Raw genomic sequence first — 26017 nt, forward strand, 5'->3', positions numbered from 1 at the left:
AATATGATGGATCTTGAAAGGCCAGGATTCAAGTACAAATACAAAGATCAATTAAAAGTGCAAAGTATTTTCAGTGCCCTGTTTTACTTCCCAATTTTCTTACAATTTAAAATTCTTTACAAAATCACAAAACCTTTTTTTTTTTTTAAAAAATAGGTACTTGCAGGCACCATAGGGTGTCAGCATTTCAGCACGGTTACCTTTAAAGCTCAATTCCGGGCTAAAATGTTTAAAACAGCATCTCCGTCCGAATTAGTTACCACTCTCACCCTGCAAAATTCAACCTGGTAAACAAAGGACAATCTGTGAAAGCAGAGCACCATGGCACCCCCAAAGAAGACCTCCCTCACAGTGCCATGCATTCATATATAATGATTCTGACAGTGGCATTGACAACCACCAGGAAAAGATTCCCAAAGGAAGAACAACCTTGCATGTCATGTGACCATTCCACAAATAGTTTAAAAAAGAGAATATAAGAGTGGGGTGCCCAGGACAGGAGGTCACTAGGGACCAGGAGGGTAAGCACTTAAACTGAACTTATGTACAGAAATGCCTTGCATCACCCTGCAGCCTGACAATAACGTAATGCACAAAAGAGAACAAATGCAAAATTCTACTTTGCAAAAAGTTCAAGAAGGCATGTAAAAGCTAATGACCTATCGACTTTAAAAAAAAAAAAAAAAAAAAAAAGCCCTTTATTTTTATACTGTTGTGCTACCTATTTTGTACATTTCACTCTTTGAAGAGATATTCTCACACATCTAATCCAACTGTGAAAGTAAGGGCTTTAAAAAGGTTCAAAATTTGTTTATTTCAAGTGCATTCTCCCTATACACCCCATGGAGTGCTCAGTAAGAGTCTGGTACCTCCGGCTTTTCCTATGGGAGCAGAAGGAGAATTTCAAAGAGCATAGCCCTGGCAAATAATTTGCTAACTGGTATCCTGGGTCCTATGCAGCAAAAAAGACCTAATGGAGGACTGCAAACCACCATTTTTATTCATCTTAAACACTATTTGAAAAACAATATCCACTTTCATGATGATATGCAAGTTGATGGAGCATGACTACTATGCAGTGTAGGGTAAACCATTCTAGGTAATCAGCCATTTCACACACAATGGGGGGGATTTCCTAAAGGCAAATTTGATGAGTGCAAGTGCTGTTGCACTCATCAAATGCAGCTGCTTCAGAGATTAGTAAATGAGACAAAACTTTACTTCGCAAAAAATACCCATCAGATGCAAGAAAACAAAACAGCATTTTGCTTACGCATGATTGGATGATGGAGGTCAGCAGACAGTCCCCTAATTGGCTAAGCTCTGGAGTAACTGCATAGTCTATTTGTCTTTAGTAAATCCACGCCAGAGGATTTTATTTACCCTTTTAATACACAGTGGGGGAGATTTAGTAAAACTGGTGCAAACAGAATTTGGTGCAGCTGTGCATATAACCAATCAGCTTCTAACCTCAGCTTCTTGAATTAGGCTTTGACAATAAAATTTAGAAGCTGATTGGTTACTATGCACAGCTGCACCAGTTTTAGTAAATGCCCCCCCAGTATGTCAGAGGTCCAAATACATGACTACCATGTTTTGTTTTTTTTAATTGAAATTACATTTAAACTTGCATTTTGGACTTGCGTTGTGCTTAGACATCAGCCAGGTGATCTTAATGTACTAAAATGAAGAAGATAACACCAACACGATACACCGTGTTCAGATAATGGGCCTCTTCCTCAGGCAGCAGTGATGTCACTGCAAAGAGGCCCTTAATGGCCTCAAAGTGTCACTTTTTGTTGGTGACATAAAATTGCCCTGCCTGTTTATCAGAACATGGTGTGCTGCTGACATCTTGGACTGGACTAATGCTTTGGTGGCACAATACTCCAATGACTATGGTCACGTTGCTGTATGGAGTGTGCTGGACTCTTTTTATTTACCAAAACCTTCAGACACTTTAGATACAAACCTTTCTTTCTTCCAAACATTGAATACATTTTCTAAAATGGCATCACGTAAATAGTGTGACTGAACAGGGAAAACAGAATACCAAATCTGCCGAGTCTTGACTAAGTGCTTCTTCCAGGTTTACAAAATGCAATGAAGAATGGTGAACAGGTGTTCAATGATCTCTGGCCGCTCTCCAACCTCTCTACACCCTATAGCTGTCCTGGACTTAAAGAGAAGTCAGGTGAGCTCAGGGACAAGTAGCAGAGATTTGGTTTTGCAGAAGCTGGGGGTGGGTGGTTCTGCCAAAAGCAACTGAGTAGTGCACATAGCAAAAAAGGTCTAGGGAGAGCACTGGTGTGACTTGTGATGGTGTGAAAGTAGAGAATAATAACTGTCAGACAACTAGAATTTCTAGAGCCATGGTAGCAATTGGAGCTTTCATATTCATTCCCATACAGGTTTATTTAAAGCAGCACTACACCCAAATGAGAGTTGGAGCCTTGGAAGTTCTAGTGCGCATGAGAAAAAGACTTGCATCAATGTGAGAAATGTAGTACTGGGTGGAATTACCATTCACACAAGAACTTAAAGTAATGGAATGCATTTGTTTCTGTGTGGAGAGCAGAAAAACATTATTAAAATGGTGTTTGAAGGGTTTGGCATCTTTAAAGTCCACTGTACTATCATCCACTGTCTTAAACGATCTTATCCCAATTCTATATTACAAGGGCTTCCACAATAGCTCTGCATGTGCTGCATTACATCTTTAAAACAAAACTGACATTTCATATGCCACCTAAAACTAAAATGTTTAGTTTTAAAAATAGTTAAGTGGCATGAAAAGTCCTTCCTATTCTATAGAGTGGGAAAAAAGACATACTCTAGTTTAATTAGATGGTTAATCGCAATATGTTATTTTTTCTGATTTGTGTAAAACTGTAATCTAGCTACCTGAGGCAAAACAAGTAACAATGATGTACTCAACCCAAAATTTGAACTTATAGTAAACATAGGTTGCAACACAAGTTAGCGCAAAATGTGAACCTGTTGAGACTTCCTGCCAAAGATTTGAGTTTACAGAGACCCAAGAAACTTCACATTAAAGTGAACATAAAAAGCACACATGTAAAAGAAACTAAAAATTAGTAGCAAGATTTTAAACAATGAAATACCTTGCGGTGTTCAACTGCTACATTAAAGTGGGACAGAATAAACAGAAAAAAAATTAAAAAGTTCACAGTCCTCTGCCTTACATTCCCTTTAACCCATCAGCTATCAGCATTCTTGTCTGTTTCTTTGGAGTGGATAGTGTACATGAATGTTTGGTCAATGGTGAAGTCTGAAGGCAGGTTTCCTCTGTGCACTGCTATGTGTTCACCCATGAGGTTTAAGGTGGAGCTATAGTGCCCACATACGATGCACCTGTACATAAGGGCGCCTGCATGTGTCTTCAAGTGGCACTTGATGGTTGAACGGCCTCGGAAGAACTTAAGACACACTTTGCACTGATAAGGCTTTTCTCCAGTATGTATGCGCCTGTGATAGTTAAACTCACTAGTATGGGAGAAGCATTTTCCACAAACCTTACAAGTGTATTTGCTGTGGCCTGTCTGTCCTACAACTGAATGGTCATCTACTGTAAAATCCTCGGGGGCTTTTCTCTTAAACAATGGAATCTGGAGTTGGGAGAATTCAGAAAATCCAGGACGGTCTATAGGAATACTGCCACATCGATGCTGGTTGAGGTGCTGTCGGTAAGTTGTTTCTAACTTGAAACCTTGGGAACAAAGGTGGCAGCGGAATAATGCTTCTTCCGTGCTCTGATGGACAGCCATATGCTTTTCAAGTAAATGGCGGTCAAGGAAGCTGCTAGCACAGAGAGAACAAGAGAAAACCGATATGGACATGTGTGATAAAACATGCCACATGAGACCACAAAGTGTTAAGTGTCTCTGATCACATATTCCACAAGACAGGTTTTTGTTGTTGAGGTGCTCCAAAGCATGGGACCGCACAGAATGGAAATCCCGTAACATGTTCCTATGACAGGCTCCACATTGAAGTTCAGTACCTAGTGCTCCCACAAATGTGTTGACTTCGCCAGGAAGGGGCTGACCTGGTTGAACAATTATGTTATGTTCGGAGGTAACACCTTGTTGTCCTCTGTGGAGGGTGAGCTGCCACTGGCTGAAAAACTTGTCTTCACACATATCACAGGAAAAGAGAAAGATGCCAATATGTGATAGGACATGAGTGATCATAGCACCACGGTCATGGAATCGGGCCTGACAAACTTTGCAGCTACCTTTAACTAGATCTACATGTTCTCGAGCATGCTGGCGAATACGCTGTAAATTAGGTTCAAGAACTTTCTTGCACACTTGACAAGGCATAGCTTTTCCACTCTGATTTTCTCCATGACCAAATAATAGCAGCTCATCTTCGCTACCATCACTCAGTTCAATAATTTCCCCAGAAGGACCAGAGTCTTCATCTCCTCCTTCGTCAAACTGCAACGTTTCTTCTTCCAGATCGTCCAACTGAAGATCACCCATAGCTTCAAAACCTCCAGCAGATTCCTTGGAATTTCCACTAACAGAGGAATCCCCTGGAAAATAACCTGTTTTATTATAGTCACCATTGTGCTGAGTTTTATAGGGAGGGCAGGTGCTTGTTGGACCAAATCCAGGGTTCATTGCACAGTGTGAGGACTGGTACTTTGCTGAAGAACTTTGCTCCTCTGTTTTTGCTGGCAATGGAAAGTGTGCTGTTTCATTTATATTAGCTTCATGTTCTTCTCCTTTCAAAGAACCAGATACATCTGTCTGTGCAGTAAACTGTTTTTCTGTAGGAGGGAGATGGTTGTCCACTCCATTTCCCTTGGATTCAATTTGATTATGTTCTGTTAAAGCAGCACTTACAGTTCCCAAACGGCCTTCACTGGAGGACACAGAGCACTGGTTTTTGTGTCCTGAAGATCCCTCTAGATCAGGAAAGGTCGCATGGCATGCTTTTATCAAGTCTGCCATGCCAAGTTTCTCAGCAACTTCATAAATCACTCCCACATTTATAAGGTCAGTGAAAAGCTCTGAAGTGTAGATAAAGCTCAGGACTTTCTCGAAATTAGTTGGGGTTATGAAATCCACCACATAAGTTCGAGCAATATCCAAATCAGTGTTTAAGAACAATTTTTGAAAATAGGCAGCCGCAGAGCCAAGTACAGCTTTATGAGCTGGAAAAGACCTATTTCCCACAACAATATTAACATCACAAAATGCTCCAGACAACCTAGATTGGTTCAGCTCACGTAGCAGGTTGCTGGGGTGGTCTCTGCTGTTGAGTTTGATTCTCATACCCATTTTTATATCCCAGTGATAATGAAAAAGCCTTGTGAAGGGTCTTCAGGCCTGGCCCTTTAATCTGGTTACTCCTTGCACAAACGAAGTGGCACCTCACCCCCCTTCTAATGAGCTGTGAGGAATTATCTAGAAAATAAAATATAAAAAAAGTACTCAAATGTTAAGAATACACATATGTAAACAAACTGCAAATTACATATTTAATTCACTTTGAACTGTACTGAGAAAAATATGTAGGCAGCTATAACTAAGCTCCTTCTGATTTTGCCATTCTCATTGCTATTTCTGACTTCAGTATGTTAAGTCACTGACATGGAACCTGGTCAATAATCACTGCATATGTTGATCAGCATGGCAGAAAGGCAATTAAAATATTCAATAGCAGGTCAAATGCTAGACAACGTATTTCTCTCAGTACATATTGACCTAAAGCATGGAAGGTGTCCAGAGTTTTTTTTTCCATATTTGAAGATGTATGGTTCCAAAATTCTATAAAAATTCAGTACATACAGTAAATACAATGGAAAAAAATGGATTTTGGATTTACCAGTAAAATCTGTTTCCTTCAGTACAAGACATGGGCTTTTTTAAATCATTAGGCCTGGGTTATATGTAACTACCCAGAGGCGTCCCTAGGGTTGGTGTCACCCAGTGCGGTAACACTTGGTGACACCTCCTCTGATGATCCCCGCAGAATGGATCGGATCTGCGGATTGAGCATAATGGATCAGACTCCGATCCATTGTACTCAATCCGCAGATCCGATGCATCCTGCGGGGATCGTCAGCTTTCTTTACAACTTACCTTTTCTTGGAGCGGGTCCGGTGTCACCCCGTATAGGTTGCATGCCGACGAGGATCTATATGCAACCTATACGGGGTGACACCAGAAAAGGTAAGTTGTAAAGAAAGCCAACAATCCCCGCAGGATGGCACAAAAAACTGGCACTAATCATTCTCATACAATGTAAATGAATAAAAATGCACATTTGTCACAAGGAGAAATAAACACATCTATATATTTAGCAACATTTAAAACCATTAAATTAGAATGCAGTGCTCCAAATTAGGTTTCAATGAACAGAACCTCCTTAGGAAATATGCAGATGGAACCTCAGATATCTAGGCTTTTGTGTTCTCTATTGATGTGTTATTGGTGTCATCACATCAAGATCAATACAGCTCTCCAAGGTCCTCAGAATTAAAGTTGTGGATGCCTAAGATTATGACAAAGGACGTAAAAAGACCTAAAAATTATTTAAAACCAAATCATATCACTATCACACACACCATTATAAGGAATCTAATATAAAAAGTAGCATAGATCAAACCAACTGCAAATTTGTCCTGGACTGGTCAGTTATATCAGATCCAATTATAAAAGCCTGACACAGCAGATTGCAACCCTGCCTAGAACCACCCCTCCCAAATGATTCTAACACGAGCTTGATCATAGAGATTTGTTTTGATTAAACTCGTATTGGGGAAACTTTGGAGAGGTGGCCCTAAGCAGGGCTGCACTGTGCTTTATCCAGTGTGAAACTTCCTGCTGAGTTTGTGGAGCATGGTTGGGCTCCCTTGGTCAGTATCCAGAATTCCAGGGGCAAGGGTTTTATTAATGCAAGCTGGGAGCAGGGACATCTCTATACATGTCTTACAACAGTATATGTCAAAGTGCATGCATCTACAATCAAAAAGATTGCACCAATTTAACCTGCATGTGAAGTGTGCCAAGACAGTCCTTACTGCCAAAGAGGAAGGCTACAACTTCTTATTGAGCATATAGTCCTTCAGAAACAATATGCTGTGGACTGGTGAATCGGACATAAATGAAAACGTATTTTTAGTAGAAGGGGAGAACCCTTTCAACTTGTTAATGCAGTCTCAAGGAAATGTGTGATGTAGCAAGAAAAAGAAAAAAATTTACAAAAATCCTTCATGCCCCCTCCCAGCAGCTCTTCAGGCTGGCTTTTAATCCTAGGAGGCTGTATGGCTTTTCTATCATACCATGATTATTCTCGTAGGGGTTACATGATGGGGAGACGTGTCCCACTGGCTGTGACAGAAATCTGTTGCCAGCTTCTCTTTAAGGGCTCATTCACACCTGAATAATTTCTGACGTTTGCCAAACGCCCCTATAGCGTTTGACAGGCGTTAGGGAAGCATTTTTAACGCTTCCTAATTTCTGACGTTTGCCAAACGCACCCTATGCGCGTTTTGGAGGCATTTGCCAAGCGTTAAAACCACACCACAAACGCCTATAATGAAGTTTAATGGTATTAACGCTCCACAAACACCTGCCAGGCGTTTGAGGAGCATCACCATAGACTTGAATGGGAGGCTTCAATTCCTCCTGACTGGACATGAGGCTTCAATTTTGTTGCGAAGCTAATGCTTCAGTGAACAGCTGTGTGCTGTCATGTGCAGAATTTTCATTGGTGTTTGAGAAGCGTTAAAAACGCTTCCCAAACGCCTGCTAACAAAGCTAGTGTGAACTTAGCCTAAGTGTGCTGGGAATACACAGGGAGCATGCTCTCAGCACACATCCTCATCCTGCACCATGGAACCATGTGCAGTGGCTGAGCATTAAAGCCCACTTTTCCTGTTGTCACATATATGTGCTGTGTGGTATGCAACAGGTTGAAGAATGTTCAGTTTTTGTTAAAAGGGGAGGGAGGAGGATAACAATGCCCTAAACTTTGATTTTAGAGTGAAGGTCCGCTTTAAGAATGAATGGCAACACAGGTCAATGCACAAATCCAGTCTGTTATTATATGTGCAGTGCTGTGAAGGAGCCCTAAAAGAAGAGGATTGCTCATGAGTAAAATGCATGAACCCTGTCATTTGTACTTAACTACCTGTCTCTACAAGTTTATTTACTAAACCTGGTTTACTCACAATCTCATGCACTTCTGTATAGAAACCAATCAGCTTTCAGGTTGTATTGCTAAAGCTTAATTAAATAAGCTGAGGTTAGAAGCAGATTGGCTACCATGCACAGGATTCTGAGTGAACCAGCTTTAGTAAATAAACCCCTAGCTGTCTCTACCTACCTCCCACCTGGCCTATAATCAAATGATGGTCAAGCAGAAACTTTCTAATCCTGTGTAGATGTCATATGATATCCTCCAGGTGTGCACATCCACCAGACACCAGTGGATGACAGCTCACGGTCAGCCCCAGTACCATGTGATCACTGTGACCAATCACAGCAAGCACATGTCAAATGTACGGCATGAATGGCTTTGATTCATAGTCATGCATCATGTATTATTGTGATCTCTGTGAATGGTAACAGTGATCACATGGTACAGACAGGGCCAAACACAGTGCACCTGTACCATGTGATAGTTGTGGCAGAACCAATCACAGCTATCACAATTGTACATAATGGCACATGAATAGATGCCATTCATAAAAAAAATGACTGCATATAAAAAGTAATCACCGCTGTTATATGCAATCAAAGTGTATAAAAAAATAAGTAAATAAAATCCCAATCACCTCCCCAGAGCTGTACAGTGTCAATAAAATAATGCTGCCTTGCTCTGGTCACAGTATGTTAAAATTTTTTTTTTTATTTTAATTTTTTTTTTCATAAACATACTGTACCAATCAGTATCCTTTATCATCGCCTCATGATGCTATATTGCTCTGGTGACAGTATGTGTAAAAAAAAAAAAAAACTTACCATGTCTCTTACTAAATACATTGGACGGTCTATCCAAAAAGGGTCATTTTGGGGGGTATTTGTACTGTCCTGGCATTTTAGGGCTTCAAGAAATGACAGGCAGTCAGTACATCAGGACTGATTTTCAGATATATAAAGTATTATTCACCATAGTTTGTAGACTCTAGCTTTCACTCAGGACTAATATTATACATAGATTTGGGTTATTTTTACCAAAGAAATACAAATATATTAAATTTTGGACTAAATTTATGAGAAAAGATTTGCAAAATTTTAGCCACTTCAGCACCTCTACCTGACCATTTTTTGCAATTCAGCACTGTGCTACTTTAACTGGTAATCTAGTGGACATGCAATGCTGTACCCAAACGAAATTTAGGTCTTTTTTTTTTCCCACACAAATAAAGCTTTCTTTTGGTAGTATTTGATCACCACTGGGTTTTTTTATTTTCTGTGATATAAACAGAAAAAAAAACCCCAGAAAATTTTGAAAACAAAAAAGTATATAAAATTTTATTTTCTACTTTCGGTTATCCAGTAAACTCAAACTTAGTGATACATTTAGGCCAAAAAGTATTCTGCTACATGTCTTTGGTAAAAAATATCCCAATATGTTAAAAAAAAAAATACATAACAGGATGCCTGTAGCTGCAGGTATCATCCTGATATAACCACTCAAAGTCCAGTGACGTACCAGTACGTTGCTGGTTCTTGTTGGACATATATGTAACAGCAGAGAACATGGGCATATGATGAATTGGGTCTGTGGACCAATATGACCGCAATTCATTCTTTTTTGTAATTCCCATATTGAGGATTAGGCCCCAAAAAAGTTTTAAATATGGAAACCGAGGTAGGTTTTCATGCAAATTGTCTGGCAAGAGCTGGATCTGGGTGGGTGGCGATGTATTGTTGTGCATATAAATTGCTTTGGCCCACAATCAACTGATACAAATCTCCAGTGAAAACAGTGGAGTGGCTAAATGATAGTGCTGGCAGCGATTGGGGCTGATCGTACTAAAACTGCATTTTTGGGGACACTATCCCCACTAAGGGGGCACTAGTATAGTTCTGTTTCTGATCAATATATTGATCCATACAAACAGTGCACTAGTAATAGGGGTGATTAGCAACCTATAGTGTGAGCGCGATAGTGTGCAGGCAATCTAACACTAGCTGACCCTGGCTGGGAGGGGCACAAACTGACCCTGACGCCATCGGATGTCACAAGTGGCAGTAATACAGTGATCAGTGAAAACTTCTGACACTGTACTAATGGTGACTGACTGGGAGACAGGGGTGATCATGCATGCATGCATGCCGACAACCAAAAATAGAAAGCGATGTTAGGGTATATCACTTTGCCCAGAGCTGCCGCTTGCCCACACATTGTGGTGGGGCAGGCAGCCGGCAAGTAGTTAACTGCTTTACCACCGCCTACAGCAGAAATACTGCAACAGGGCAACGGGGCTGGGCAAAATCACGTATATACACATTTTGCATTTCAGGGTAGGGGGTGCGCACCCTATTTGTGCCGCCATTGGCGGCCTCAGCTGTCGATCACCTGGTCCTGGCCAGTGATTCCCCGCTGACACCCAGCGATCACTGACGGGGGAGAGGTCTGTATGTAAACAATACGGATCTCTTCCCTGTCAGCTCCTGCACACGGCTTTGTATTGCTCTGCATAGTGAAACACACACACAGCACACAGTAAAACAGCACACATTAAACCCTTTGATCGCCCGTGATGTTAACCCCTCCCTGTGTGATTAGTACAGTGTCAGTGCTTTTTATTAGCACTGATCACTGTATTAGTGTCACTTGGGATGTCAGTGACAGTTAGTCAGTTCCCCCCCAGTATCAGAATGCCCACCACAGTCCCACTATAAGTCGCTGATCACTGCCATATATAAAAAAATATATGTACATATTTTAAAAAAAAATCCAGTATATATACACCACCATTTGTAGAAGCTATAAAATGTTCACGTAAGATAATTAATTTACATGCATTGGTATTTTTTATTAGCAAAGACATGTAGCAGAATACATTTGGCCTAAATTTATGAAAAAATTTGATTACATTTTTATTTACTGGACATGTTCAACCACTTGCCATCCGCCTGCTGTTTATAAACGGCAGGACGGTGGCACTCCTGGGGCGGGTTACCGTTCATAAACGGCACCCGCCATTTCTAGCTGTGCGTGCTCCCTGGGAGCGCGCAGCACCACCATCCAGTGCCTGCTGTGTCCTCCGGACACAGTGAAACACCGATCATCAGAAGGGACCTCTGTGCGAGGTCCTGATCATGCGATTGCTGATTGGCCAATCAGTGATCACATGCAAAGTAGTAAGCAAGATGTCAATCTGTGAATGATCACAGTGGTCACATGGTACAAAGCTATTCACAACAGCCTTATACCATGTGACAAGCTGTGACCAATCACAGCTCACTCAGTAGTTCTCAATGGCTGCAAGAATGCAGACAGAGAGAAAGAGAAATGATTGCTTTTACATCCTATATGGGTGTAAAAGCAATCACTGTAAAAAAAAAAAAAATCTTCATCACCCCCACAAGTAGTAAAGTGTCACCATGGTGACACTGTACTGCTAGGGTGACAGTATGTAAAAAAAAAAACAAAAAAAAACCCATAAATAATACTATAAAAAAATAAAATAAAAATGTAAAAAAAATGTTTAAAAATAATAATTTTTGGTTATAAACTAATTTGGCTTTTTTTGTTTTTTTACTAAAAAGATAACGGAATACATTTCAGTCAAGATTTATGATGAAAGATTATTTATTTGCAAAATTGTATAAGAAAAACTTTTTTTCAAAATGTTTGGAAGTTTTAATTTACATAGCAAAAAAATAAAAATCCCAGCGGTAAATAAATACCACCAAAATAAAGCCTTATCTGTCTCAAAAAAATGGTAAAAAATTCCTATGGGTACAGTGTTGCATGACCGCACAATTGTCATTCAAAGTGTGATAGCGCTGAAAGCTGAAAATTGCCCTGGACAGGAAGGGGGTAAAAGTGTCCGGACAGGAAGTGGTTAATAACAAAAAGTCAAAAATATTGTTTCTTTCTCAAAATTGTTACTTTTTTTGCTTATAGCGCAAAAAAAAAAAAAAAAAAAACGCAGAGGTGATCAAATACCACTGAAAGAAAGCTCCATTTGTGGGGGGGAAAAAAAGGACATAATTTCATTTGGGTGCAGCGCTGCATGACCATGCAACTGTCAGTTAAAGTAAAGCAGCACCGTATCGCAAAAATGGCCTGGTCATGAAGGAGGGTAAATCCTCTGGAGGGCAAGTGTGGTTAATGAAAAAAAGAAAAATTCGCAATATTTTAATTAACATTTTAAACAACAAAAAAAAAAACTTTCATCAGAGTAGTTCAATGTTACCATAGTAACGGGGGTGGGGGGAGAGATTCACACAGCGCTCTCCAGTGTACCTACAACCAGAGCAATGTACTGGGACATCGCTCTGCCTGTAGCTGCCGCACAGAACAAGTCTGTGTGCTTATCTGTTCAGATGGTGTTGAACAGATGTAAATGGATATCATCCATTTACTTCTGTATATCTCCATTTTTATGGTCCTTTCAGATGGGCGAACCAGTTTAGTGGATCCGCTTGCTCAGCAGGAGATCTTGCCACTGATCCCCTGCGGATGATAGGTCTGTGTCCACTCCGCTGCTCCAGAGGACACAGAGCAGCTCGCTCTCCTCAATGGGCGGTCGGATGAAAAACGAACTACCTGTCCATTTCCATCCAACTTGATTTGTCCATTTTTTGCAGGTCAGATCGGATTGGATGTCGGCGGGTGTAAACGGACGTGTCTGCTCCATAGAGAATGGAGGTTCCAATCGGGTCTGCCTGAAAAATGGCAGTTAGGCAAGAAACATTTTTTGTTTACTTTTGTCACCTTTGATCAGTTTCTTCAACAACTAATAACAATGGATATAAACTGAACTAAAGACAGATGTGAAGACTGATGTAAATGGAATCAGTTCTCTTCAAATAACTAGTAGTGCACTGAAATGAAAACTCTCGGACCAAAACCGAAAATTCAGGATGCATTTGGCCGAACACCGAAACCAAAATACAGGTTTTTTTTTTATTTCACATTATTATATTTGACTTTATTATTTTATTATCAGCACTTTTTCAGTCAATAGGCTGCTTTCACACTGAGCAGTTTTTGAAGCACTTCTGCGTAAAAAAAAAAAGGGGGATTAAGAAAAGCTCAAGAAAAATGCATTCCTTTAAATTCATTGTATGTATTCACACTGGTCCATTGCACTTCCTCTGTGGTGTTAAAAAATCCTGCTTGCCGCATTTTGGGTGCATATTTGGTAAGTTGGGAAAAAAAAGTGCACCTTCCCATTGTGACCTGGTTCACACCAAAGAGTTTTTAGGGCTTTTTACAGAAACACACTACAGTACATTTAACATGGTTTCCTATGTGACATATTCACATCTGTGCTTTTTTGTGCTGCTGTGTTTTTGGAAAGGGTCAAGGACTTTTTTTTTTTTTTTAAACACAAAACCTTGCATTTTTGGTTCAATAGACTTCAATGGAGATGCTGTAGAAAATGCATGTAGTGCGTTTTTGACATGTTTTCATATGTAGGCCAAAAAAAAAAAACAAAAAAAAAAAAACAAAAAAAAAAAAAAACGCAAAACGGATTAAAAAACACATCACAAACGTGCAAAAATGCAAACTGCACTGGTGTGAACCAGGCCTGAAATTGAAGACGCATCAAAAAAGCACAAGTGTTGCGTTTTTAATCTGCCCAACAAGTTGGCAAAAAAAAAAAAACATGCCAAAAAAAAAAAAAAACACCCAAAACCCCCCCAGCAAATTGCATAAAAAACATGTCAAATACTTTTATATAAAAAACGAAAAAAAAACACACTGCAAAAAGCATTGCAAAACTGAGAACGTGAAAACTGCATTGGTGTGATCCAGGCCTGAAATGCATTGAAAATGCATCAGATACACAGAAAAAGAGTGTCAAAAACATATGTGCAAAAGATGCAGAACACGCTGCAAAACTGACAAAACGCAAACTGCATTGGTGTGTAAACAGGCCTGAAATGCCTTGCAAATGCAGCAAAAATGCATAAAAAAAATGCACGTGTTGTGTTTTTGATGCATTTTTATCTGTCCAGCAGCAAGTTAGTAAAAAAAAAAACAAAAACCTTAAAAAATGCCTCCAAAACGTACATGCAAAAACGCACTGCAAAATGGACAAAACGCAAACTGTACTGGTGTGACCCAGGCCTAAAATGCATTGAAAACCCATCAAAAATGAACAGGTGCTGCATTTTGATGCAGTTTTTTGTCACCTGACGTATGAAAAATACACTCTAAACGTGGTAAAATTGAGTGTTTCTGGCAGCAATTATCGGCTGCTTTTTTCCTATCAGCAAAATGCCGGTATAACCCTTCCTACTTATGCTATCTAAAATTTTTAAAAGTTTTGCCTTTAATTTTACTTAAAGTGGAACTACACTGCATCTGAGCACCACAAACCAAAAACATTATTTAATTTATTTTTAATATTCAAAGCAAACTCTCCCAGTCATCCATGTCTCCACGCTATATTTTACTGAAAAACCACTTTGAAAAACACCCCTTAGCATTTCTGGCTGTGGCCAACTTGAGTAGGCGCAGATGATTCATGTAGTATTTGCTTTCTGGAATCCATCTGCCCTTAGCTCAGGTATGCAGGCGGGAAGGTGTGCCTAGGCCTGGAAACCAGGAAGCAACTGAATAAATGCAAAAAAAAAGCTTGAGGGCCAATTCACACCAGATACGGTTCAGTGTGCTTTTTTTCTGCATCCAAGATCCACAGAAAGTAGGTTATATAGTTGTCATTGTCATAGTTATCATCAGTGCTTGCAGTAGAGGGGGAAAAAAAACCCCCAGAGTTAGACTTACCGGTAACTCATTTTCTAGAAGTCTTCCAGGACAGCCCCTTGAGACTTAGAGCTCCTCCCTCCGGGACAAGAAACATGTAAGCCCAGAAACCTAAAAAGGCATCCCTCTTAAGTATTCCCAAGAACCATAGGAAGGCACTAAAAGACACAACCATTTATGCATAAACATACATTACCGTACAAGAATCAGGGTGGGAAATCCTGCCTGTCCTGGAAGACTTATAGAAAATACGTTGCTGGTAAGTCTAACTCTGGTTTTCTCAAAAACGTCTTCCAGTACAGCCCCTTGAGACGATAATCAAGAACTTACCCATTAGGGTGGGGCTATTGTCTGGAGGACCTTGCGCCCAAATACCTAATCCTCACTAGAAAGCAGATCCAGATCTTGCTGGAGAGAGGCCTGAAATAAAACACTAAGGGCTAAGGCTTGTACCTTTAAAGTAATAAGCGAAAGACTCTGGTCTGCCCCATTCTGGAAAAAAATCTAAGACTGCTGGGATATCCAGAGGACTCTGACCCTGATCTGGCAACCAGGAGTTGAATCTTTTCCAAACCTTAGTATAAATAGCTCTGGTTACTGGCTTGCGGCAATTTAAAGTTTTCACTACCCTGTCCAAAAACCCCTGAGCTTTCAGTTGTTCCTCAGTAACCATGCCGCCAATTTCGAAGTCTTCACCTGAGGGTGCAGCACCGGACCCTGCTAAATCAGATCCTCCCTATCTAGAAGAAGAAACGAGGGAACAGAGGAAAGGCTCCACAGCAGAGAACCATGGTGTCTTTGGCCAAAACGGGGCCACCAGAATGAGGTTGGTATTTTTTGACAAAAATTTCCGCAAGACTGCTGGGATCCACCTTATTGGAGGAAACGCATAGCAGAGACTGAATTCCTATACATTTGTGAGGGCATCTATACCCAGTGCCCGATCCTGTGAATTTAGGGAGAAGAACTGTCTGACCTTCCTGTTCTCTTGGGAAGCAAAGAGATCTAACTCCAGCATGCCCCATCTCATAGTGATAGTCGCAAGCACTTCTTGGTTGAGAGATCATTTGTCGTACTTGACTGGATGCCGACTAAGGAAGTCTGCTAGGGAATTCTGCTCTACCTTCAGATGGATGGCATATAGCGAACACAAATTTTGTCTGACCCAAGACAGTATGCTGCCTGTGATTGCTTGGAGAGGAAGACTTCTTGTACCCCCTTGCTTGTTGTATGCCACCAGTCACATTGTCTGAACAGATCTGCAGGTGACGGTCTATTACATCTGCCCGAAAGGCATCCAGCGCTTGCTGGACTACCAGAAGATCCCTCTGATTTGAGGACCTCCGCGTTTCCCCCCCCCCAAGGACCATGACCCCTGGGTCATTCTGCTGCCTAGATGGGCTCCCCATCCAAACCTGCTGGCATCGGTCGTGACGATTACTGGATTCCGTGTGGTCCACTCCAGACCCCTGCCAAGAATGTACTGAATTCACCACCACTAAAAGGGATCTTTTGATCCTGGAAGGGACCTGGACTGGAAGATCCATGCAGTCCTGTCCCTGTTCCAAACCCTCAGAAGAAAAGACTACAGTGAGCGTTGGTGGAAACCAGGGAACAGCCGGGAAGCAAGATGTCATAAAACCCACCGCCTTCATGACGTCCCTTATTGAAACAACCAGATTGTTCTGCAGCCCTGCTAGCGCCTGGTCTATCTTGAGAAATATTTCCTGTGGAAGGAAGATCTTCCTTTCTACCAGGGAAATCTCACACCCCAGCTAGGAAACTTTCTGGAGGGAGTCAAACCAGACTTGTCTCTGTTGATGAGCCACCCCCCAGACTCTGAAGGAAGTCCTGAGCAACCCACAGATCCTCTACCAACGGTAAGAACTGGCCATGAAGAGCAGATAGTCCAGATAAGGAATGATTGTATAGGCATACCTCAATTTACGAATTTAATTCGTTCTGCGTATAGCAAAAAATTCTTAAATCGAAACACCGTTTCCCATAGGAATGCACTGAAAACCAATAAATCTGTTCCAGAGGTCAGAAAAAAAGTAAGCGATACTAAAATACCACGAGTTATTTTATCAAGTCATGCAATATTTTTGTAGCGACAACCCTGTGTTAATGTTTCAGCTGTCAGCAGGGTTCCCCACTGACAGCTGAATGTAAAAGAAAGATTTGCCAGCAATGAAAAAAATAATTTAAAAAACGGCATGGGGTCCCCCCCCATCCATTACAAGCCCTTTGGGTCTGGTATGGATTTTGAGGGGAACCTCCACGGCAAAATTAAAACGTCGTGGAGTCCCACCTCCATTTATACCATGCCCTTCAGCTCTGGTATGGGTTCTGAGGGGAACCCCCCCCCCATGTTGAGGGCATGTGGCCTAATATGGTTGGGGGGGGGGGGCTCGCTCATCCCCCCCCCCCTTTCCTGACCTGCCAGGCTGCATGCTCGTTTAAGGGTCTGGTATGGATCTGGGGGGGGTTCCATTTTTTTTACATTTCGGTGTGGGGGGTTCCCCTCAAAACCCATACCAGACCCAGAGGGCTTGGTATGAATGGAGAGGGGACCTCACAATGTTGTTTTATTTATTATGGTTCCAGTTTTTAAATGTAATTAGCTTTTTTTTCTTCACTATAGCTCAGAGATTCAGCTGTCACTTTCCCGCCAGATAAAAGAAAGAAAGTTTCCTTTTAGTTTATTTCCCTAGTTATAAAAAACAATGTTTACTTTTAGTTTCTTAAATTCTGTGAGCTATAGTGAAGAAAAAAAAAGCTGGCAATTGCATTTAAAAATCGGCACCGACATACACTTCGTATTGCGAAAAAAATTTGTAAAAAAAATAGTAAACCGAGGCATTATTTTCAATGGATTTTCGTTCGTACACCGAAAATTACGTTAACTGAGGCGTTCATAAACCGAGGTACACCTGTAATAGACTTCATCCTTAGGAGGGGCTAAGGTCTCTGCCAGCACTATTTTAAAAAGTTTTGGTGCTGAGGCCAGACAGAAAGGTAGAGCCTGACTCTGTCAAAATCGGCACAGAGATCCACCACTGGCAGCTTAGGTATTTCTGACACGCATGCTGTATGGGGATGTGAAGATATGCATCCCTCAGGTCTAGCATGGCCATGAAACAATCTGGCTACAGGATGTTTCTTACACAGAAGATCGATTCCATCTTGAAGTGTTTGTACCTTTGAGACTAATGGATTTTTCACTACAAAAACATATTAATAATATCCCATCCCTTGCTCGTTCCAGGGAACCTGAGTAAAGACTTGTTGATCCACAAGGTCTCCCCCACTGAGGGAGAAAGTTCCCCAGTCTTCTTCCCACTGGGATGCTCAAGTCATTGAGACTTGATGAGGCCCTGAGGAGGATTAAATAAGACCCCCCCCTTACCCTTGTTTTTGCACCCTGTCCAATGTTTCTTAGGTTGGACATCCTTGTTTTGCTGACAGAGTTTTCTGACAAAAAAACCCCCTGGAGCAATATTTCTTTTTACTCTCCGAAAATGCCCTCTTTTTATCGACTGTATGCTCCAAGGCCTCCTGGAGGCATGGACCAAAAGGTTATCGCATGAAAAGGGTAAGGCACAGAGGCACAGTTTGGACGCTGAATCCCCTGCCAGGTCTTCAACCACAATACCCTCTTTGCCGAATTTACCAGGGCAGACGTTCTTGTGGCTAGTTTGACTGATTTGGCCAAGTCATCTACGAGGAAACCTACTGCTCTGTACAGCAAATAGAAAGATTTCAATATCTGTTGCCTGGAAGTCCCTGCCGAGAGATGCGTCTGAAACTGAGTAAGCTAGCACTCAAGATTTCTGGCGGCACATGTGGCAAATAAAGCCGGCGTAAAGCTGATGGAGGTAGAATCCCAGGAGCTCTCCAGAGCAAAATTTCCTCCATCTTCTTAGAGATCTTAGATTAGGGGGCGTCCAGCTTTGGAACCTTGTTTCATGGCTGGGATCCATCTTCTTCAAAAGGAAACCTCCTTTTAAGACTATCCGAAAAAAAAGTGCTGTCTTTCAGGGGTCTCCCACTCCAGCTTGATGGCATCAAGCAGGGAACTATGAACTGAAAAACCCTAGTCTTTTTTTTGCATGTAGACCTTGGTACATGAGGTCATGCTTAGACAAATGTACATCCTCCTCAATCTCTAAGGTTTCATAGATCACTTCAAAGGAAGTCATCTACATCATCAAGGGTCAATTTGTATCTAGAACCCTTACAGGAGCAACCTTTTCTATCGTCCTCCTCTGAGTCTGAGCCAGACCCAGCCTGCGAGGAAGCAAGGGACCTGGGATCTTCCTCCGGGTCTTCCTGCCCCTGGCTCAATGTCTCCGATACTGGAGTAGTACCTGCAGACTGGGTCCAAGGCCTCAGGAGGTGTTTGCATCCTATCCAGCAAGGATCTAAATGACAAACGTAGTTGCCATATCATCCTTAATGGAAGGGAGAACTATATGGCAGGTTGCAAATGACTCATCCTTAATCAGACTATCCACGCGATTGCGGCATAAGGGCTTTTCCCAAGCTCAACCCAACTTGGCTGCACAAACTGCCCACTTCCTTTTGGGGGCCTGATTCTGTGTTTTAACCTACAACAAGCCAAAACACAATACAGAGCATAATAAGCCTGGGCTCCTACATTCCAGACACCACTGTGTTGGGGGAAGAAAAGAAAAACAAAAAACAAAAAAAAAAACACAGAAGTGAGCCCCACCATCACCTCAGCGACTGGGAGAAAAAAAAACTACCCCCAGGATTCAGCAAGGAGAATACCAATTCCCAAGCCTACCTGATAGGAGCCGGTGCCAGAGGAACCAGGGTCCGCCTGCTAGGAGGGGGGCCAGCACCCTACATTCTGTTCCTGTGGTGTGATAGCCACAGCCTCTGCTGAGTTTTCCTCACACATCACCAGCCACCCAAGAACACTGTTGCCTGCACCGCTGTGGAGACTGGAACTACGAGTCTCCGGCGCCCACTGATGATATTACTCTGGTCGGAAGTTCTGGCCAACAAGCTTGGAGCGTAGCCGCTCTGCCTTCCGGAAATTGCGGCCGCTTGCTCGCCGGAGGATGCCAAGCTGGCCAGGATCCATTGGCGGTGCAGCTGGACACCATCAGTGGTCTTCCTCCTCTGAGGACTGGAAAGCAACAGAAGCGCAACCCCACTCCTATTGCCTAATGGAGGGATCGTGCTGGGCAAGGAGGAGGTAACTTACCAAACCAGGAGCCACCAGCACTGCTCTTGAGCCTAGGGCTCCTACACAGGTTTCTGAATGTGCAACCTATCCTTACAGATGAAACACTAAAACTGAAGAGGAAGGCCTGGAGATCCACCTTTTAATGTTCTGGGCTTACGTGTTTCCTGTCCGATGGAGGGGCTCTACTTCTCAAGGGGCTGTCCTGGAAAACGTTTTTGAGAAAAAGAAGAGTAGAACAGGCTGCATTTTTCCTGCAAAGAACTGTACTGGAACATGGTAAAAACGCAATGGGACACACATGTCCCTATTTAAATTGAAGAAAAAGAGGGCTAAAAGTTAACTGGAACCAATAAAATAAAACGCACTGGAACGCGTCAAAAACACACCAGAATGCACATGCAAAAATGTATTCAGAACGCATCTGAACTGCGTTTCTATAGTGTGAACTGGTCCTAATACAAGTAAATATGATATACCTTCCTTTCTCTTTACTGATGCTAGCAGCATAAGGATTAAAAATAGTCAATGTCAATTTTGAAATACAAAAAAAAAAAAAAAGTGAAAAAATAGTTAATGTTGATTGAGAGAGTGAAGTTCCACTTTAATGCCCCATTCACACTATGACACACAAAGCCAGGCGTTTCATTTAACCACTAGCCTACAGGGCACTTATACCCCCGTCCTGGCCAGGCCAATTTCCAGCTTTCAGCGCTGTCGCACTTTGAATGACATATGCGTGGTCAAACAACACTGTACCCATATGACATTTTTATCATTTTTTTGTGACAGGGCTTTATTTTGGTGGTATTTAATAACCTCTGGGTTTTTAATTTTTTCCTAAACGAACCAAAAACCACTGAAAATTGTGAAAAAAAAGGGTTTTTTTTGGTTTTTGTAATAAAATTTTGTAAATAAGTGATTTTTCTCCTTCACTGATGTGCGCTAATGAGGCTGCACCGATGGGCACTGATAGGCTGCACTGATGGACACTGTATAGGTGGCACTCATGGGCATTGACAGGCATCACTGATGGGCACTGAAAGGCAGCACTGATACATGGCACTGATATATGACACTGACTGGCACTGATAGGTGGTACTGATTGGCATTGATAGGTGGCACTGATGGGTGACACTGAAAGGCAGCTCAGATGGGCACTGATATGTGGCATTGATGTGCACTGGTAGGCAATGATATGTGGCACTGATGGGCACTGATATATGGCATTGATGGACACTGACAGGTGACACTGCTGGGGCTACACTGATCATCAGGGCACACTGTTCATCAGTGCCCTGTTATCAGTGTACATGTCCCCTCCGCGGAAAGCCGATAACCGGCTCTCCTCTCGAGCCATCAGCGCGACAGCTCAAGAGGAGAGAAATGCCGATAACCAGCATTTCCCTGTTTACATGTGATCAGCTGTGATTGGACACAGCTGATCACATGACTGAGCCGACATCTTCGGCTCTTTCCGTGATTGGTGATCCGCTGTGTCCGAGGGACACAGCGCACCGCCGATCGCCGCGCGCTCCCTGAGCCGCGCATGCGCAGTGAGAATGGGACGACGTCATATGACGTCCTCTCAGAACGAGAGAACCACCTTACGCCCGTCATATTACTATATGGCGGGTGGGAGGTAGTTAAATTTCAATGATCTGACCTATGTGCTGTAAAGATGCTTTTACACTTTTCTAAGCTTCACACAAAAGCCGTGCCTCTGCTTGCTGCCCTTGGGGTACCATTATCAATAAAATGGCACCAAAAGTGACACACAAAATTTTTGCATGTAAATCCATGTACAGAATCACATGACTTTACATGTTTTCACAAAACGCTGTAGCGTGAATGCAGCTGTAAAGCAGGACTAAGGTTTGCTATTCACCTTTCCAACAGTCCCTCTATTAAGTCGGCATCTTCTCCTGTGTGATCATTTTTGGCCAGCGCAGGAGGATGTCACTTTTGTGCATAAGCTTCTCATTCCAGCACACAGGGAATGGGCCGGCTGCTGTAAGCTGAGCTACGCATGTGCAGCTCAGTTTACAGTCTGAGCATCGGTGTGAGCTGGCAGGTAGGTGTTGTTTATTGCAGAAGAGATCTTGCATGTCTCATCTGCAATAAAAACCCTGCCATAAAAACTGTGCCTGCTCACAGTATGTAATAGCAGAATTTTAGTTCTGCTTTAGGTCTCATGCACACTGGACTTAACTACTTGACCTCTGGAAGGTTTATTACCCCCTTCATGACCAGGGCAGCTTTTGCTATTCAGAACTGTGCTACTTTAACTGGCAATTACACGGTCATGCAACACTATACCCAAATAAAATTTACATAATTTTTTTCACACAAATAGAGCTTTCTTATGGTGGTATTTTCTAGTTATTATACAAACTAAAAAAAGACAGCATTTTTAATATATATATATATATATATATATATATATATATTCTACTTTCTATTATAAAACATATCCAATTAATTTAGGCCAACATTTGTTCTGCTACAGGTCTTTTTACTGCTACAGTAAAAAAAAATCCCAATAAGTAATATGTTAATTGGTTTGTATGCAAGGTAGTGTGTACAAACTAGTCTATACATGTGAAAATTGATTAATTCTGATGTACTGACGGCCTCTCTCATTTCTTGAGGCTCTTAAAGCGGTATTAAACCGCAGGCAAAAAAATAAATAAAAAGATCCCCTGCAAGGTAATGTCATAATGTGCTAGTATGCATCGCATACTAGCACATTCTGAAGGACTCACCTTAAAATGAAGCCCTCCAGCGGTGTCACTGCCGCAGAGGCTTCCATCCAGGTTCACAGGCCCTGGCCGTCTAGACCCACAATGACGTTACTCCTGCGCGGGAGTCCTGGGCCACGGCACAGTACTCTGCAGGAACAGCACAGGTATGTTGTTCCTTCAGAGTGCATGTGCCGGTTCTCAAAAAGGGCATTTCACCTACAGGTAAGCTTTATTATAAGCTTACCTGTAGGTAAAAGTTAAATAAAAAGTTTATTACCACTTTAAAGTGTAAACTCACATTTTTTTTTTTAAAAATCCCCGACAGACAGGGTATTTATGACAGAAGAGACCCTATCGTCATAAATGCTCCCTCCTGCCTGCCAGGCATCATACGCACAGCTCAGCGCACATTTACAGCCCCAGATCTGTGTTGAGGCGATGAGAGTCCCGCACCGATGCACGGCAGTGACATCATCGTGGCCCGGCCAAAGGCACAGAACACGGAAAGAAGACCAGGCGGAGATGGAAGTGCCCAGAGCCCGCCAGACTGATCACACCACAGTGCCGGTGACAGGTAAGTTTGCCATAATGCACAAATATGCAGTATATACTAGAACATTATGTCATAACCCACCTGGGGGCTCATAGAAATACGATGGACTGAACTGCCACTTTAAAACACCTGGTCTGGCTTTTTTAGAAGTTCATTGGCAAAGTCTAATCTGGCTTTTCTATTCTTCAGGCTTAGGAATGGTTTGCACCTTGTGGTGAACACTTGGTATTTGCTCTCGTGAAGTCTTCTCTTGATTGTAGACTTTGACAATGATATGCCCACCTCCTGGAGAGTATCCTTCACTCGTCTGGATGTTGTGAATGGGTTTTTATTTACCATAGAGAGGATCCTGCGATTATCCACCACTGTTGTCTTCCAAGGACGTCCATGCCTTTTTATGTTGCTGAGCTCACCAGTGCATTCTTCTTTCCTCAGAATCTACCAAACTGTTGATTTGGCCACTACTAATGTTGCTGCTATCTCTCAGATGGATTTGTTTTGTTTTTAAAGCCTTACAATGGCCTGTTTCACTTGCATGGACAGCTCCCATGATGTAGGTTCACAGCAATAGATTCAAAATGCAAATACCATAGAAATGCAAATCAACTCCAGACCTTTTCCCTGCTTAATTGATGAAGAAATAATGAAGGAGCAGACCACACCTGGCCATGAAACATCTTTTGATTCAATTGTCCAATTGCATCTGAGCCCCTGAAAAAGGGGGGATGGCTACTCTTAAGAGCTGTAATTCCTAAACCTTGCTACAGCCCATATCCATTAAATAACTATAGCTTGAAGATGTTTTGGTAAATACCTGAAAAAAAAATTAAAATTGTGCCCGTGTCCAAATATATATGGACCTAACTGTAATTACTCAGTCATGCAACACTGCTCATATGAAATTATTTTTTGAGACACGGGACACAGCCGATGACATATCACTACACTGACCCGTTGCCAGTGTCATGTGACCGCTGTGACCAATCACAGCAGATCACATGTCAATTGTATACAATGGATGGCTTCCTTTCATGCCATCCATTGTATACAATTATGTTGTTAGCTGTGACTGGTCAAGGCAGTTACATGACAGGGACAATCACAGCCCATCTGTATCATGTGATCAGCTTTGCCCAATCACAGCTAATCACAACAAAAAACTGAATGAATCAGTTTCATTCAGTAACAATGATTGCAAATATCAATGAAATACATTGGTATTAGCAATCATAAAGTGTTAGAAAAAAAAATCCTGATCACTTGCCCAAAGTAGTTCAATGTTACTATGGTAACATTGTATTGCTTTGGTCACAGTGTGCTGAAAAATAAAATAGTAAAAAAAACAAAAAAATAGAAACATTTGAAAAAAAATAAAACTCAATTATTATTATTTTCACCAAAGAAATGTAGCAGAATACATTTTGACCTAAATTTATGAAGAAATGTTATTTATTTGCAAAATTTTATAACAGAAATGAAGAAAAGTGTGTTTTTTTTCAAAAGTTTCAGATGTTTGTTTTATTTAGCAAAAAATAAAAATACTCAGTGGTGAGTAAATACTACCAAAAGAAAGCTCTATTTGTGTGAAAAAAATGATACAAATTTCATAAGGATACAGTGTTACATGACCGCGCAATTGTCTTTCAAAGTGCGAAAATTGGCCTGGGCAGGAAGGGGGTAAGAGTGCCCGGTATTGAAGTGGTTAACAAGTTAATTCTCAAACATGGCATAGGCATACTTGCAACTACACCCCAAAACACATTCTGCTACTCCTCCGGAGTATGGCGATACCACATGTATGAGACTTTTTCACAGTCTAGCCATTTAGAGAGGCCCAACATCCAAGAAGATTCACTTTAAGACCAGGCCTCCTTCTGACACTTTGTTTACAAGTGAAAAATCAGTATTTTTGCTAGAACTTAGAACCCCCAAACATTATATATTTTTATCAGAGGCCCTAGAAAATAAAATGGTGGGTTTTGCAAATTTTTACGTCACATGGTATTTGCGCAGCGGGTTTTTTTCAACGCAATTTTACACACTACTGCAAAAATACACTTGAATATATTTTAATGCAACACAATATAATACGCAATTTTTGTAAAATATAAAATTTGGTGTTGCGCTGAGTAAATACATACAAAACATGTCACGGTTTAAATTGTGCACGATTCTGAAATGGTGCCAAACTTCAGCATTTAAAAATCTTCATAGACAATGCCTTATAAGCTTTTACAGGTTACCAGTTTAGTTACAGAGAAAGTCTGATACCTCACGCGTGATACGATCGCCGTTTACATATGCGTACGGGACCAACACGTGTTTGCCTTTGTGAGTACGGGGGTGCTTTATTTTTTATTTTTTTTTATATTATTTACTGGTGGTACACTGACAGATGTTTTTGTGAACTTGCACTCTGTGACAGGTGATGATCGGCCACCGGTGGACACCGACAGATGTTGCAGTGGTATACTGTGACAGATGTTTATTGGACACTGGTATACTATGACAGATGTTTTGTGCACTGGGACACTGGCACAGATGTTGATGTGACACTGACACAGGGAC

The 26017-nt window shown here is 41.6% G+C and overlaps 1 protein-coding gene across 1 annotated transcript in view; it reads right to left on the minus strand.

Annotated features, from left to right (window-relative positions):
* Positions 1–699: 699 nt before the first annotated feature.
* Positions 700–26017, minus strand: part of ZBTB39 (zinc finger and BTB domain containing 39) — a 36460-nt gene continuing 11142 nt past the window's right edge. Inside the window, exon 2 of the mRNA XM_089681028.1 lies at positions 700–5438. Within this exon, the coding sequence (XP_089537154.1) occupies positions 3222–5312 (2091 nt within the window). The 5' untranslated portion in view covers positions 5313–5438 and the 3' untranslated portion in view covers positions 700–3221. The remainder of the gene's footprint in view (positions 5439–26017) is intronic.

The sequence above is a fragment of the Staurois parvus genome, unplaced genomic scaffold (genome assembly GCF_062004578.1).
Source record: "Staurois parvus isolate SC_StPar_1 unplaced genomic scaffold, SC_StPar_1.0 ptg000017l, whole genome shotgun sequence".
Lineage (NCBI taxonomy): Eukaryota > Metazoa > Chordata > Amphibia > Anura > Ranidae > Staurois > Staurois parvus.